The sequence below is a fragment of the Pelodiscus sinensis genome, chromosome 3 (genome assembly GCF_052426305.1).
Source record: "Pelodiscus sinensis isolate ZL-2025 chromosome 3, ASM5242630v1, whole genome shotgun sequence".
In the NCBI taxonomy this organism is placed as follows: Eukaryota; Metazoa; Chordata; order Testudines; family Trionychidae; genus Pelodiscus; species Pelodiscus sinensis.
This window is the reverse complement of record NC_143054.1, coordinates 98,940,101-98,955,618: the sequence shown is the minus strand read 5'-3', so window position 1 is coordinate 98,955,618 and position 15,518 is coordinate 98,940,101. Positions and strand designations below refer to the sequence as shown.

The following is a 15,518-nucleotide window of genomic DNA, read 5'->3' as shown; positions in this document are numbered from 1 at the left end:
CTACATTCACATCTCACACACCATTCCTCCACTGTCTCCCCCCTCACAGTGTGCTCTGGTTGCCCTTGCAGACACCACAGCACTGACAACATTGAAGCGGAGATACTGCAGAGCAGTGCTAGGCTCAAGGGCCTCATGCTGCACCTCTTGGTGCAGTTCATCCACACTGCTCACATGCTGCTCCAGCAAGACAAGGACCAGCCCGGACTGCCGGCCCTCATCACCCAGGTCCTGGTGCTTCTGCAAATGATGCTCAAATTCTGAACACCGTGGAACACCACTTCTGGTGGCGGTATGCCAGTACAGACTGGTGGGACTGCATCATCTTGCAACTATGGAATGACCAGCAGTGGCTGCAGAACTTCTGTATGCAGAAGGCCATCTTCCTGGAGCTCTGTGAGTGGCTCATCACTGCTCTCAGGTGACTGCTCACCCGGCTGAGGGCATGGTCACCTGCCTCCTCCTTTTCCTCCTCCTCATCCACAACCCTCTCTGATGGAGGCTGATGCCGGTGATGTCCTGGCCAGACTCAATGGCTGTGCCTACACTGGGCCACTTATTCCAGAAAATCAGCCGCTTTTCCGGAATAAGCTGCGAGCTGTCTGCACTGGCCCTTGAATTTCCGGAAAAGCAACGACGCTGTACTGTACAAAATCAGCCGCTATTCCGGAAAAACTATTCTGCTCCCGCTCGGGCATAAGTCCTTATTCCGGAACACTGTTCTGGAAAAGGGCCAGTGTAGACAGCCCAGTAGTCTTTTCCGCAAAAAAGCCCCAATCGCGGAAATGACGATCGGGGCTCTTTTCCAGAAAAGCGCGTCTATATTGGCCACGGACGCTTTTCCGGAAAAAGGGCTTTTCCGGAAAAGCATCCTGCCAATGTAGACACTCTTTTCCCGGAAATACTTATAACGAAAACTATTCTGTTTTAAGCATTTCCGGAAATTCATGCCAGTGTAGACACAGCCAATGATGTGTGTGTGGGGGGGGGAAGGTGACCAGCACACCTCCCATGATGGCATCAAGCTCTTCATAATAGCAGCATGTGTGTGATGCCACCCTGGAGTGTTTGCTCTGATCCCTGGCCTTATTGTAGGCCTGCTGAAGCTCTTTTATCTTCATCCAGATCTCGTTGAGAGGCCACGTGTGGCCTTTGTTGGCCAGGCTGGTGGCCATCCATCTGTAGATGTTGGCATTCTACTTTCTGGTGTGGAGATTCTGGAGATTGGTCTCCTCCCCTCAGACCTCGATGAAGTCCAGGATTCTGCACCAGTCCAGACTGGAGCTCTCCTGCATCCCTGCATGCTGCAGGAGTGCTGGCAGCCATGGAAAGTTCCAAGAGAGTGTTGTGATTTGCTATGGCTCTGTCGGTTCCTGCTGTATGCCAAGCTGGCCACACGCCACAGGCCCTGCTATTTTAAGCTCTGCAGAAACTTAAAGATGGGGTTCACAAAGAGTGACAAGAGTGGCCACAAATGCAGCTGGGAGAGCCCTCTGGAGGCCAATTATTTCGAATTAGCAGCACCGGATCATCCACACTAATGCTATTTCAAAATTATCATTTTGAAATAAGTGTTATTCCCTGAGAAAATCAGGAATACAAATTTCAAAATAACCAGCCCCTTGATTTGAAACAACAGGTTTCATAGTATGGATGCTCCACTTGCTATTTCAAAATAAAGGGAGTTATTCCAGAATAACTCCCTAGTGTAAACCAGGGCTTAGAGAGAAGCGAGGTAGCAATTTGAGATTTTTTTTCACTGACTTCTCCGCTAGCTGTTTCTTACGTGTTATAAGTACAAGCAGGATGGGTGCTGCAGGACTATTTGTTGATTTTAAATTTGCACAAGCAGTTATTTTGGGCTAGTTTGTTTTTTTGGAAATTATTTTTCATCATTTATCACAAAACAATCATAATATTCACAGAAGATTGAAACTAAATTGATAATTTATGCACCACCAGGTTAGGACATTTGCTGCTTATTACTAATATTGCTATTATTATTAGGATAAATATTATCTTTAAAAGTATGTATTAGCTAACAAATGATAGTATATTTGAACCTCCCGTCCCCCCTCCCCCCCCGGATAGACAAGATAAGTTGTAGTTTTAACACATTAACTGGTCAAGGTTAATTATGAGTTCCCCACTACGGATCACCTCCTCCACCTGAGATGCTAAAATTACACAATTTGCTCTGTATATGCAATGATTTTAAAATGGGCTTTCACGTTTTTCAAAAAGGAAAAGCTCCTCTCCCCACGTATATCCTGGTGTGGAAAAGTCTCTAAAGGTTTTGGGGGCCAAGGTGGGAGGAGAATGAGTTTACGTTTGGTTGGCGGTAAAGCCTTTTTTTAAATCAGTGGTTTCCCTCAGAGATGACAAAACTATAATCACTGCAAAGAAATCTGAACTGAGAAACAAGCTGGTACAAGCAAGCCCAAGTCAAAATTTCTCAAAGGGAATATGTACGCTAAAATCCATTCTAGAACTAAGAGTTGTTAAAAATAAAACCTTCATCTGTATTTATAGTTTCATTTATTCTCAATCAAAGAAACAAAGCACTGTGAAATAAGAAGTGTTGGGAGCTCTGTGATCCTTGAAATCTGATGCTCTATTCTACACCAGAATGTATAGTAGCATATGGCACCAATGAAACCTACATAATCCACCAGTTCAGGGTCTCCAGAAGCAAAGATGTATACTGAATTTTCAGATTCTCAGATGAAACTTTCAAGGCCACATTTTCAAAATACTCAGCATCCACAACTGGGGCCAGATTTTCAAAAGAGTCCAGCTCCCCCTTTAGGCACTCAGAAGAAGAGGCCAGATGATCAAAAGCGTTCTGCATCCTGCAGTTTTCATGACCACAATGAAAGCTGTTCGGTTCTGAGTCCTTTTGAAAATCATCCTCTCACGCTACCCATACAGTTCATCCCTTTTGAAAGATTTGTCACCTATTCAGGTTCCATGCAGGGAGCTGTTAGGTGCTGCTGAGCTTTTTAAAATAATCTGGCCCCAAAAATTTAAATCAAAACAAACAAACAAAAAAAGACAGTGCTAAGCAACAGAATGAGTCAGATTCTATTGTGAATTGCATCAGTAAAAATCCAGAGTAATATGATGCAAAATCTTCAGTGGATTTACTCTAGATTTACACTAGTGTAAATGATAGCAAGATCTGTCCCATTGTCCTAACTTCACAGTTTATAGATTAGAATCAGACCGTTAAAGGGTTTATGCTGACAACTGTTAACCTGTGAAAATTTCAAAAATATACCTTCTTTAAAAGGACATAGATTAAGGCAAATACAATGTTCAGTAATTTACCATGTTTCTGTGTATGTGTTATATATTACAACTAAGAAAAATGTGAAAAGAATGTCCAGATTGCAAAGTTAATCAATCAAAAGTTAGTAAATGCCTAAACTATAGGCAGCAGTATAAGTTCTGACATTTATATATAGACTAAATTTGGAGCAATATAAATCAGCACACATTGTACTATATGTATAAACTATATATACTATGTTACACCTTTATGTGCAATCATCTGATGCACTGGATTTCCTGTACCTTCCCATTAAAGAAAGTTGATAAATTTTAATGTGGATTTCTGAGATAGAATGCTGTAGTCATATCCTATGAATAGTATTCTCCTTTAGGGTCCAGAGAATATTTTTGTCTAAACAAGGTGACCATTTCCCTTTCATCTATTAGCTTTTTAAAGCATAAAACAGCGACATTATTAGAGCTCTTAACATTATGGTAAAGAAAAGAAAAAAGAAAAGCTTCCTTTACCAAAAGTGCACACAATGGTTTTACAGAAGCTAGCTATATTATTGAAAATCACAGCATTACAGTAAATACCATATGAAATAATATAATTCTGGTGACAAACCCTTTCTTTGCAGGAGGAATGAAGGGAATCTTTAAAGAGTCGGGGAAGATATAGGAGAGTGTGTCAGATTCTGTGGGAGCATTGAGAAGCCAGATGGTACAGCGATACTGATGAAGTTGTTGACAATACTGTATGCAACTGGTACTGAAAAAGGTCAGTGAACTAGTTAGCCAGAGGGAGGAGTGGCTGCTCCTTTGTAAAATAGGATTGCCAACCCATCAGGATTGTCACAGAATCTCCAGAAATTAAAGATTAATCATTAAGATTCTGTCATCTTATGAAACCTCCAGAAATAAATCCAACCACAACTGGCAGCCCAATGACAGCCCTATTGTAAAGTTAATAAGCTAGATCCTCTACAGATGTAAATTGTCACAGTCCTATTAGCCTTGGTGGAACCTGTAACACGGAGGTCCACTGGTGGTTCATTATATGTCATTATATGTCAGCAGCTCATACAAGGTGTCATACAAGATATCATATGCACATTGATCACAAAAATCATTGCATGGTGGATATATGGGTTGTGTACAGAGAGTTGTGTGCTAGAACTGTGTTCCTTAAATGTATTTAGTGAGCAGAGTTTAAGCTATGCCTGTGCCAGACAAATGAATGGCTCCACATGCTTGAACGTGTACATTAGGCAAGTTGTGACCGAAGACAAAGAAAAGCATATTTATGCATAACATAAAAAAGCCATCAGGAGCACATGAAGGGCAAGATAGCTACTTAATCTCCATAGGAGATGCAGAATGCACCCCAGGAAGACTGTCTGCCTGCCTCTTGTAACAGGGTCACGAACATTCAGGGAGGCAAGAAGAAACAGAAAGACATGTTAGTATCTATTAGAGGACTGAGGGCCACAGCTCTTAAAAAAATCATAAAACACTGGAGCCTTCAACCATGGGTGTTGAAGTCTCTAGAAACTGTTTAGGTGAGAAACCTGCTTTGGCAAAGGATGTAAAAGGCTGATTTGAAGTTTTACTATTAAAAGTATATTTTTACTTTTGTTTGTTTGATACCAAATATAAGGAAAAAAGAGAGAAAATGTTGCACACAATCTCCCACGGGATTCTGCTCCTCCTTTAGCTTGGGACCCCCCCCCCCTCCAACATTCTTCCCCTGCCTCCCGTCCCCATCCCACATTACCTGATGAGATAGGAGCCGGGAGGGGTATAGCAGCTCTGCTCCTTTCCCACCCATCCACAGAGCTGCCATACTTGCTTACCAGGCTGAGGGGACAGGGTTGGGAGTTCTGATCCTTTCCCTGCTGGGAGGGGCAGCAAATGGGGAAAGGAGCAGAATTGCCATCCCTCCCTCCCCTCCTCTCCCCCAGCGTTGTACAGAGACAGAGCTTTGTGGAAAAGCTGAGGGTGGGATTGGGAATTCAGCTCCTCTCCCTGCTGCGCCTCCCAGTGGGGAAAGAAGCAGAACTGCAAGCCCCATCCCCAAGTCCCATATAAAGACATGGCAGCTACACGCAGGGGCTCGGGATTTTATTCCTTTCCCTGCTTGGGGGAACAAAATGCTGCCAGATCCTCTGGCTACTGTAACACTCCCAGCCCCATACCTCCAGGTCCTAGCTGCGTACACAGAGACACGGCAACTCAGTGGAAGGGTTGGGGATAGCTGGCAAACTTATTAATTTCTGTTAAGTACAGGTTGAATCTTTCTTGTCTGGAACTCTCTGGTCTGCCAGTATCTGTGGTCTGGCAGAACCACGGATGTGGTTGGACCAGAGAGACCCTGGATCAAAGAGCTCACAGCGGCTGGGAGCAGGGGCTGGCTTGGAGTCGGTGGAGCCTAGCCAGGGGCTGGGAGCAGAGCTAAAGCCCAGCTGGGGGGCCAGGAGCAGGAGCTGGTGTGGCAGCTGGGGGACCAGGAACAGAGCTGGTCCAGCAGGTGAGGACAGGGAGGCCAGCCAGGCCCAGCAGCAGAGCCCAGTGGCTGTGAGGGGAGCTTATCTGGGAGGTTGGCAACCCCGGGAAGAAACTGGAGGCCGACAGTAGAAGGGCCAGAACTGACTATCCCTGATTCTGCAAATTCCCTCATTCAGGACTGCTCAGGTCCCAAGGGAGCCTGACCAAAGAGGCCCAACCGCTATGCAGAGGCCTGGACACTGCAGGGAGATAAGTATGGGGAAATTTCAGGCCTGGAGGGTATTGGTGTCACCCTGCAGTAAGTAACTGGACAGTGGAAGTCAGCATGCGAACATATTAGGGACAGAGAAAACAATGGTGATGAGACAGTCTAGTGTTATCTCCATTAAACTGTTACAGGAGTACATTTCTATGAGATACTCCAGGTGCTGGCCATTCAGCCAGAGGGAATCTGCCTTACACTCCCACCTTAGGAAGGCAATGGTTACCAGCAACATCTCCTCCCTGAAATCCAGAGGGTGGCAGTGGAGGTGGAATCACACACTCAGCCCTGGGCAATGGAGAGAAGTTGGGCAGTTATGTAAATGCTTAACAGATGCCCTGAGGGAGGCTGTTCCCTTAAAGTGTGTTTATGCTGTCATAAGAGGGAACATTGTGAAGACTTCAAGGGCTGGTTGTGACTCATTGAATTTTACCAGGGATTCTCTACTTAGTCTCCCCTAAAACAGTTAACAGATACCAAAGTGAGATTTAAATAATCGGTTATTAAGTTATTTTGGACATTGTATGTCCAGGAATATTTTTGTGACTAATATAAATCCACTGATTTAACAGACAATAGCACCATAGCTCTCTCTTTTTAAATAAAATGCAGGACAATGTAGCACTTTAAAGACTAACAAGATGGTTTATTAGATGATGAGCTTTCGTGGGCCAGACCCACTTCCTCAGATCAAAAATCCTTTTGATCTGAGGAAGTGGGTCTGGCCCACGAAAGCTCATCATCTAATAAACCATCTTGTTAGTCTTTAAAGTGCTACATTGTCCTGCATTTTGCTTCAACTACCCCAGACTAACACGGCTACATTTCTATCACTACTCTTTTTAAATACTGATTTCCTCTAATGCAAGAGCCTACTTAAAGGACACGAGAAAAATAATCTGCTAGTTTTTGCCAAAATAGGCAAAGTATGAAATAGGCAATTTTTCTGTATATTAAATGTGAATGTATTTATCTCTGTGCAAGCAACAGAGCCCCAGTGAGGATAGACCATCCACTCTGATTATCTGCCAGGCAACCTTGCTGTCTAATCTGAGTGGATGTCATTCTCCGGCAAGCCTATCTGTTCAGAATGCCATACTGCAGTAGTGCTAAGTGCACTCCTGTTTTGTACGTAAACAGACTAAGCTCTACATCCTCATCAATCCTTACTCAGGCAAAACTCCCACTGGGAGGAAGGACGGAATAAAACCTGGCTCAGAGCACTGACTTCTTTGACAAGTTTATTATAATCAGTTCAAGACAATGTAATAAAACATGACATGAAGAGATTATTCATATCCTGAGAAAACATTCTGTTCACAGGGGATTTCTCAACCCCAGTGTTTCAGGGCAGTGGCTCTCATGTTATATAGAACATGAAATAGCACGACCTAGATCATTTGATCGCTGATTTTGGAGGACTGTCACTGGTTTTTCTCGCTGCCATTTTGCAACATGAGCCTGACTTCAGTGGAATTCACTCCCTTATACCAGGTCTGTATTTGGCTCTGTGTGTTTACAATGTCAGAATATTAGCTATAAGTCATTCAGGATACAGAACAGCTGCTCCCTTGCAAGCCCTGAACTCTGAACCACAGCACTCTACCTGCTGAATCCTACAGTCAGATTCATGAAAGAGATGGACAAAATAAAGGCTTGGGGCGTTTAATACATTTTTATTTCAGCTTCTGGAATACAAGTAGTAGGACAAAATAAAACTGAACAATGTTCCAAACAATGTACAGCACCACACAAAAAAGGTACATCCTAAACAAAACAGTTTGAAGGAAGCTGGTCTTGTTTGGGATTCAGATAGAATCAACAATTCACAAACATCATATCATATATGAGGGTACTATATCAGGAGCCAGGAGACCTCCTGAGTTTTATTTTTTAAACTTCTGTTGACACTGTAGAGGGAACCATAGACAAAATATTCCATGCCAAACTAATAAAAATGGCTTCCAGCTTTTGATGCCTCAGTTTTTGGTCGTCACCTTTAGATACTTAGATCCAAAATATCTCAAGCAAGGCACAGAAAAACAAACAAACAAACAAACAAACCCACAGAACAAGGCACTAAAAACTTTGAGGCCACTTTCAAAAATTTGGTCCTAAGTGTCTCATTACCCCCATGCAAAAAAAATGGGGGAGGGAGGAGGAGAGAAATGGTTACTCAACTTCATGAAATCTATGGATGACAAGCATTATCTGTTTACTATCATTAATATCACATCCTAACTAAATTACCAATTTACTTTTCTTTAAATCAACTGAATAAGATTTCCAAAGCTAAGAAGCAGTTTTATAGACTATTGAAGGGTTCTTAGGGTTGACTAGTCTGTACCATGTTGCTTGTTGTCATGATGATTCTACACCATAAATTATCAAATACAGTCATATTATTTGAGCTAAGTATTATTACGCTAACAGACATATTTTCAACAGCAACAGTGGTCCAAATTCAGCCCCTAAAGCAAATCCATCTAATTCCCTGAACATAAAGCTCAACATTTTCTCCCTCATAGGCAGGGAGGTGGACAGCCTCCATGAGCCCCTGGGCAGGGTGCGGAGGGCTGGCTCCCCGCTCCCAGAAGTGACAGGACCTCAGGCAGGAAGGGTGAGGCCAGGACAGACAGTCCACTGTGCCGCCCAGTGTACTATGCTTCCCCCCACAACCCTCAGAGGCACCCCGAGTGTGTGGACTCTGGCAGTGATTTAAAGGGCCCTGTCACTCCAGCTGCTGCTGAAATAACCATAGGTTCCCTTGAAATCACTGGGCCTCAGGGCAATTTCTCCCTTTGCTCCCCCAACCTCGTTAGCAGGCCTGCTCATAGGAGTACAAACTGCCTAGGGAAGCCATGGAAGCTCCTTCACTGCAGGTTTCCAAAAGGAGGCTGGATAGCCCATCTGTCATGGATGGTTTAAACACAACCAATCCAGCAACTTGGCAAGGGGTTAGACTAGATGGCACTTCTGGTCCCTTCAGAAGAACACGGTTCTATGAGCCTTTGACACCAATCTGGAGAATGAAGCAATGTAGCATAGTTTGCAGAGTAAAACTCCTACACATACCCTATTTTGGAATCCACTCTTTGCTTAGAGGAGAACTGCCACCACTCTGACAGGGTAAAATATTCCAAATCAAATTCTGTGCCACCTCTGAATTAAAAAGGGGGAAAGAAAAGCTTCAGCACTGGAAGGCTGAGCTTTGTTTCATATCATTACCTTTTATGCATCTGAAGTTTTCTGGCATGTCTTCTGGTGTTACAGGTAGGATTAGGGTTGCCAGCTGTCCAGTTTTCAATTGGAACACCCTCTCGAAAAGGGATCCTGGCAGCTCCAGTCAGCATTACTGATAGGGCTGTTAAAAGTCTGGCTGTCGTGGGGCTCACAGGCTCTGTGCAGCTCCTCGGCAGTGGCAACATTTCTCTCAGCTCCTGGCGGAGGGTCAGCCACAAGGGCTCTGTGTGTTGCCTCACCCAGCATCAAGTGCCACTGGCTCCGCAGCTCTGGGAACTGTGGCCACTGAGAGCTGTGGGCAGACAGTGTGTGGAACCACCTGGCCACACCTCCACCTAGGAGCTGAAGGACATATCGTCACTTGCAGGGAGCTGTCTGAGGGGAGTGCTGCCCCAAGTCTGCCCGCTGAAAACCTTCTCACACCCCAGCTCCCTGCCTCTGCCCCAAGCCCTCTCCCATACCCAAGTTCTCCCTCAGAGCCTACACCCTGCACTCCCTCTTGTATCTCAACTCCTGTCTCAGCTTAGAATCCTTTCCTGTACTCTGAACCCCTTAGTCCTAGTCTGGAGCCCCCTCCTGCATCCCAAGCCTCTCATTCCTCGCTCCCAGAGCCCTAACCCCAACCCACTCCCCCAGCCAGCTCCCCCTCCCGCATTCTGAATCCCACATTTCTGGTCCAACCCCAGAGCCTGCATCCCCTGCTCTCCTTCAACCCAAGCCTGGATCCTGCTCCCAAAGACCATATGCCCTCCTGCCCCAGCCTGGATCCCCCTCTCAAGTTCTCAGCCCACCCCAGAACCTGCACCCCCTGCTCCTCTAGGTCCTCACTCTCTCCTCACACCATCCTCTGCCTCAGTCCATTGAAAGTGAGCAAGTGAGGATGAGGGACAGCAAGCGATAGAGGAAGAGGGAATGGAGTGAACAGGGATGGAACCTCACAGAAGGAGCAGGGTAGGGGCGGAGAAGAGGGTGGCGCAAGGGTGCTTGGTTTTCTACAGTTAGGAAGTTGGCAATCCTAGGTAGGATTAATTTCAGCTCGGTGACTCTTCTGTTTTCTGGCAGAGAGTTAGCTGAAGTTAGCTAGCCTGACCATAATCTACTATGATGGAGCCTCTTGGCTTTGGGGTGATTCCTCCCCTGTCTGGAATTGGAAAGGGGAAAGAAAGATCTTATTAAATCACTCATTTTGTTCTAAAACATATTAAGGACCCCAACTCCCCCATTTCACACCATGGCAATCATCAGGAGGGCTGCAAAAACCTCCAAAGAAACAAGGGAAAAAAGAGGAACCAAAGATATGCAGTGTGCTGCTCAGAGGCCTGATTTACAAGAAGTATCTGCTCATCAACCCCAAGCAATTCAGCATCAAGCCCTCATTTTCCCCTGAGCACAACCATGCTCAAGATCTATTGGCCAGGTACACAGCTTGCTTACATGGCTACCTCCTGGATTGTATCAGCAGACCTCAGGTTTTGGCTCACTGACAGTAATAATGTGGTTAATATCTGGTGTATTTGTTCTACAGTTCTACATGCATAGGAAATTACAAGTCCAGAGAGAGTTTTCCAAGGCAGATTTGAAACTACTCAAATATCATGAAAGATCAGTTTTCAGATTGTTTATTCTTACAGTATTTTAAAATCATTAGTAGAAGAACCTAGGGGTGGGGAAAAGGCAACACACTGTTAAATGTTTCCATTATATTTCAGAATGCATGAAGATACTGGAAAGTCTGCTTCAACAATGTAGCCAAAGCTCTGATAAGGGCAAATGATGGTCTATGCTTCACAAGGGCAAAACATCTAAATTGTGGGGATATGGAGAGGAAGCAGGGGCTATCATGAAGCATATTTTATATGCCAGGCCTACAGGATTCAAAATGTTATATTGTAACACTTATCTTTGACACACGAAATCAAATTCAGTCCTGGTGTACTCAGCCCCAACTCAACTGAATTAACTGCAGTTACACTAGTGCTACATCTGGCTTCCGATTCAACAAACTTCATAATAATTAACAGCCTTCCCTGGAGCAACTTAAAATTTTTTAGTGCTCACTCCTTTCTTGGGACTCATTCACTGGGACATGATGCCTGCATATGACAGCAAGCTTTATGTGTTAGACAGAAGTTTACATTTGAGTCTTCATTTTGCTTTGCCTGTTATATTCAGAATGCTCAGAGGAAGCACTTTAACCAACTAGGCTTTGATTGGCAAGGTTCAGTGACAGACCATCATCTGTTTGAGTGAAATGCCCTTTACCCGCTTTGTCATTAACCCTACCATGTGTATAGTGCCTAAGAATACTGTGATAATTAACACTTCTTCATAAGCTAAAATTAAGATTAGAAAAATATTATAAAAATTAGCAAGTAATTTATCATATTCATAAAATGATTACAAACTGATGGGTTGCATATGGCTTCCTGGATACCCAGGTTTCTTCATGTAGTTTAGAAAGTTTGAGACTTTTCTATTTATTATAGAATTCTCACACACTCCCGTTCCACACACATGCTCATTCTGAACCACACATTTTAATTCCAAAATACACATTTTACATTTTGCTAGACTCCCTCCCCTCAATATTAGCCTAAAAAAATGCAGCTAGCTTCAGAAAGCCAATTTCATGTGAAAGTGTTCTTTGGGGTGGTAGAAGAGTTAACAGTTCATCTAGTAACACTTGACTTAATGGCTGGTTAAAGGAAAGAAGGATGCTTCAGCCTCTCAAAAGAGACGTGGCATTAAAGTTTATTAATGACAGCCTTCTTTGTTCCTGCAGCCATCAGTGAAGATACAGCAAAGGAAATGGAGGAGCTGCAGTTATGCATTTGCAATACACAAAGTCCTTGTTCTCCCACTAGGCACTGCAGAATAGCAATTGTCCATTCACAGCACATAGCACATCCTCTGCATTTCAGAGCTAATATTTTTGCAGACCTTAAGCTGGTGCATTTGAGACTAGTACAGTTAATTTTTTTTCTCAATCCTCTGACATGCACTGCATGTGCTACTAGTGCTCTGCTGATGTTTCTGGTTATATGTTCTGATTGTAAAAGATGCAATTTTTGTGAAATTAAGAAGATAGTCAAATTGTGGAGCTTTTGTATACACAATATCATCGTCAAAGTGTTTCCATATGATCTTTCATTCAACAACTTGAGAAAACTTGAAGGTGTTTACCAATAACTGACAAAGGAATATAGAATTTACTCTGCATTTTAATTTAATTAGCAACTGAAATTGGCTGTTTGGACAGGATTAAAAAAAAAAACACACACACAAGAGCTCCTTGGTTAAGTGACTCCTCCTCTTGCATGCTAGACTCACACTCCTGAAAACAATGTTAGTTTTATGTTAGCTGTTGCTCTCATTTCCTGCAGCACATACTGTTCACTGTAATGCTGCAATAGTCATTTGAGTTTGATCACAGGCTGCCCAAAGATGAATTGAACCTATAAGTCATTAAATAGCCATCAGGTTGTGTTAGTTCAGTTCCTAATTAAATTTCCACTTCCCTAGCTAGCTGGCAACAGCTATCTGAAAACTGATGATGACAGAACACAAGCAATTTCTCCTGCCCCCATTTTTGCATATAAGTTAAAGCAGGAGCTTAGTTTCTATCCGAGACTTTTAAGTCCAAAGCAAGTAAAGCATCCTAAGCATGTAGTAATAAAATGGTATAGAACATGTACTCCCAAAGAATATATACTTCACTGCTCAATGTATTTGTTCTCAATCTTCCCCCCTGCTTCTAGTCTCAAGCCAATTCGAAAACACCCTCAAGGGACAGGACTGAGCCCTCCTTTTCTTTCCCCTCATCCACCTAAGTGAACCAACTGCAAGGTCTTTGCTCATGCCATTGAAATGTAGGACTGAGGTCAGCATAAGAAAAGCAATTTCACTTTCCTCATAAAATACAAGGACAGAACCGCACTTTAATTTTCTTTTACCCTCAAAGGGTTAAATGAACACAAGTTAAAACCTTCTGCTGACTTGAAGGAAAAGGGAGGAAATTCAAAAGCCGGTTGCTGTAGTAACAATCACTAATAAAAAAATCATTTTATCTAAATACAAGTATTAGCTCCCTCCCCCACTTTGCTATTTGAATTTCTCCTTAAAAATCATGCTGCCTCTTGTAGATTTGTTGTACATACCTCAACCATTAAACAAGACATTTAACCATAGTGGCAGTTCTGTGACCTTTGAATGCCGTGAAATCTCTAAGCGGTGCAGCTTGTTCATGAAGACTTGTACGGCAGAATCCAGCAACTGCATCCAGGTTTGGGGATATAATTAAATAACAGCAGCAGTTAAAAAAGGGGGGGGGAACCCAAACAAACCCAAGAAGCCAAAAGGATCAGGCAGCGACTCTTACTAGAGAGTGCACTTTTCTCCCAGGCAAGTGCTGGGATAGAGCTTGCTGCAGTCTGACTGACTGTGTTAGCAAGCAGAAGGCCGTGCACGGCTGGGAGGTGCTGTCAACTGCCACAAGCAAGGAAAAGCAGACCAATCGGCTTCAGCACTGTCAGCTCGCTGGAGTGCAGCCTTTTCTGTTTATGTTTCCTCATTTCAAGAGTGACGTCAAAGGGTTTAGTTTTTCCTCTGCATGTGCTATTAATTTTAAAGGACTACTATGGGAAGAATGTGGCAGTGATTTAGGCAGGCTACCCCACTTAAAAGTAACGAGAGCCATACTTTATCAGTTCTGGATCTCGCTTGGAAATTATTTGCAGTCAGATATACCAGAAAGATCCAAAATATCCAAGCAAATTGGGGAAAGAGCAATGTACATATGTATACACTTGAGTGCCCTTGAATGAACCTAAGGCATTTCATAGTGGAAGATGGTGCTTGTCAGAGTCTCAGATGGAGGACTGGGTCCAATTCTGCCCTCACACAGGATTAAATCAGGAATGGCTTCACTGATATCAGTGGCATTAGAACGGCATACAACTGGAGAGCGAGAGCAGAATCAGAATCATAAGGTATTGCTGCTCTTGGCAACTGTCTGCTCTACCAGTAAATTAGACCCACCCAGCTCTCTCATAGGAAGGCTGCTGTACACCAACACATTGATTCACAGCCATATTAAGCCACATACAACACTGCTTCAGAACACTCATTACATGGCATCTTATTTATTTCATACCAACAGCCAATACTATAAAGCAGAGGGCAGTGCTGAATCCCTACTCCTCCCTCACCAGACGATTCATCAAAACAAGAGTTGTGAAGCTCAAGCAGAAGGTGAGGGCTGATAATAGGCATTAAGATCAATTAGCAAAGGCAACAGAGCATCAGAAGCAGTGCCTATTTGCAACAATTCAGTCATTTTCATGTTTTTCTTTTTGTTTATTTTTTTCAAATAGGAAAGCTCACTTTTCTGTGCATGGTATAGCCATCTGAACCTACCCCCACTCTCCTTCCCAAGCAGATATGGGGTTGTTTTACATTAAGTTCTAAAGTATGTGCAATGCTTGTGCAAGCCACTGGACTCAGAGCCCAGTGGAGAATAAAATCAACCAATGATCCATAGAACAGGGGTATTAGTAGCACAAGCTTCTTCACAGCATCCCATTGATGGTCTTCAAGCTTGCTACTACTATTACAGTAGCACTCAGTGCTCCCCAGTCAAAACCAGGAGTCCCACAGCACTAAGCACTATACATTGTCATAGGTAGATGTGTGGTCCCCATCTTGCAGAAATAAGACAGTTCAACCTCTAAACAGTTTTTGTCCCTCTGCTAAAAAATGTTGGGTAGTCCCTTATGCTAGTGAAGATTTGAGAGTTTTTTGGGTCATCCAGACATTTCAAATAGAAGGGCCTGACATCCAACAACATGTTAGTTGGTTATAGTTCTTAACTCACTCAAGAAGTGGACTGAATTCAATGCAGTAATATAGAGGTAGAAAACTGTAGTCCAGTAATAGTCCTGTGAACCATCTAGCTCCTCTAGACTATAGATTGTTATGTTCTCATGCTGGTTTAAGTCAGGAGACCACTGAAGTCCATGTGGCATTAGAACCACAAGGCACATTTGCTTACATTGTTCACTGCAATTCAATATTTAAGGCTAACAAATTCCTTTAGTTTGAATGAATGATTGAAACAATATTCCTGTATGCATCTACTTTCCAACAAATATTGTTACATTAGAAGAGAGAAATATCACAGGAGCTGACCCAATCTATCAAGTGTGAAGTTGAGCACAGTGTGCTGGGTTTGTTT

The 15,518-nt window shown here is 43.3% G+C and overlaps 1 protein-coding gene across 2 annotated transcripts in view; it reads right to left on the bottom strand.

Moving 5' to 3' along the window:
• PDE7B (phosphodiesterase 7B) overlaps positions 1-13,818 on the bottom strand; it is a 262,403-nt gene extending 248,585 nt beyond the window's left edge. The window contains exon 1 of one of the 2 annotated variants that reach the window (XM_014573966.4): positions 13,444-13,818. Coding sequence is in view for 1 of the 2 variants with exons in the window: in XM_075924239.2 (XP_075780354.1) it covers positions 13,444-13,464 (21 nt within the window). In the remaining variant the exon portion in view is untranslated. The remainder of the gene's footprint in view (positions 1-13,443) is intronic. The other variant, XM_075924239.2, reaches the window with a different exon arrangement.
• Between the last annotated feature and the right edge of the window lie 1,700 nt (positions 13,819-15,518).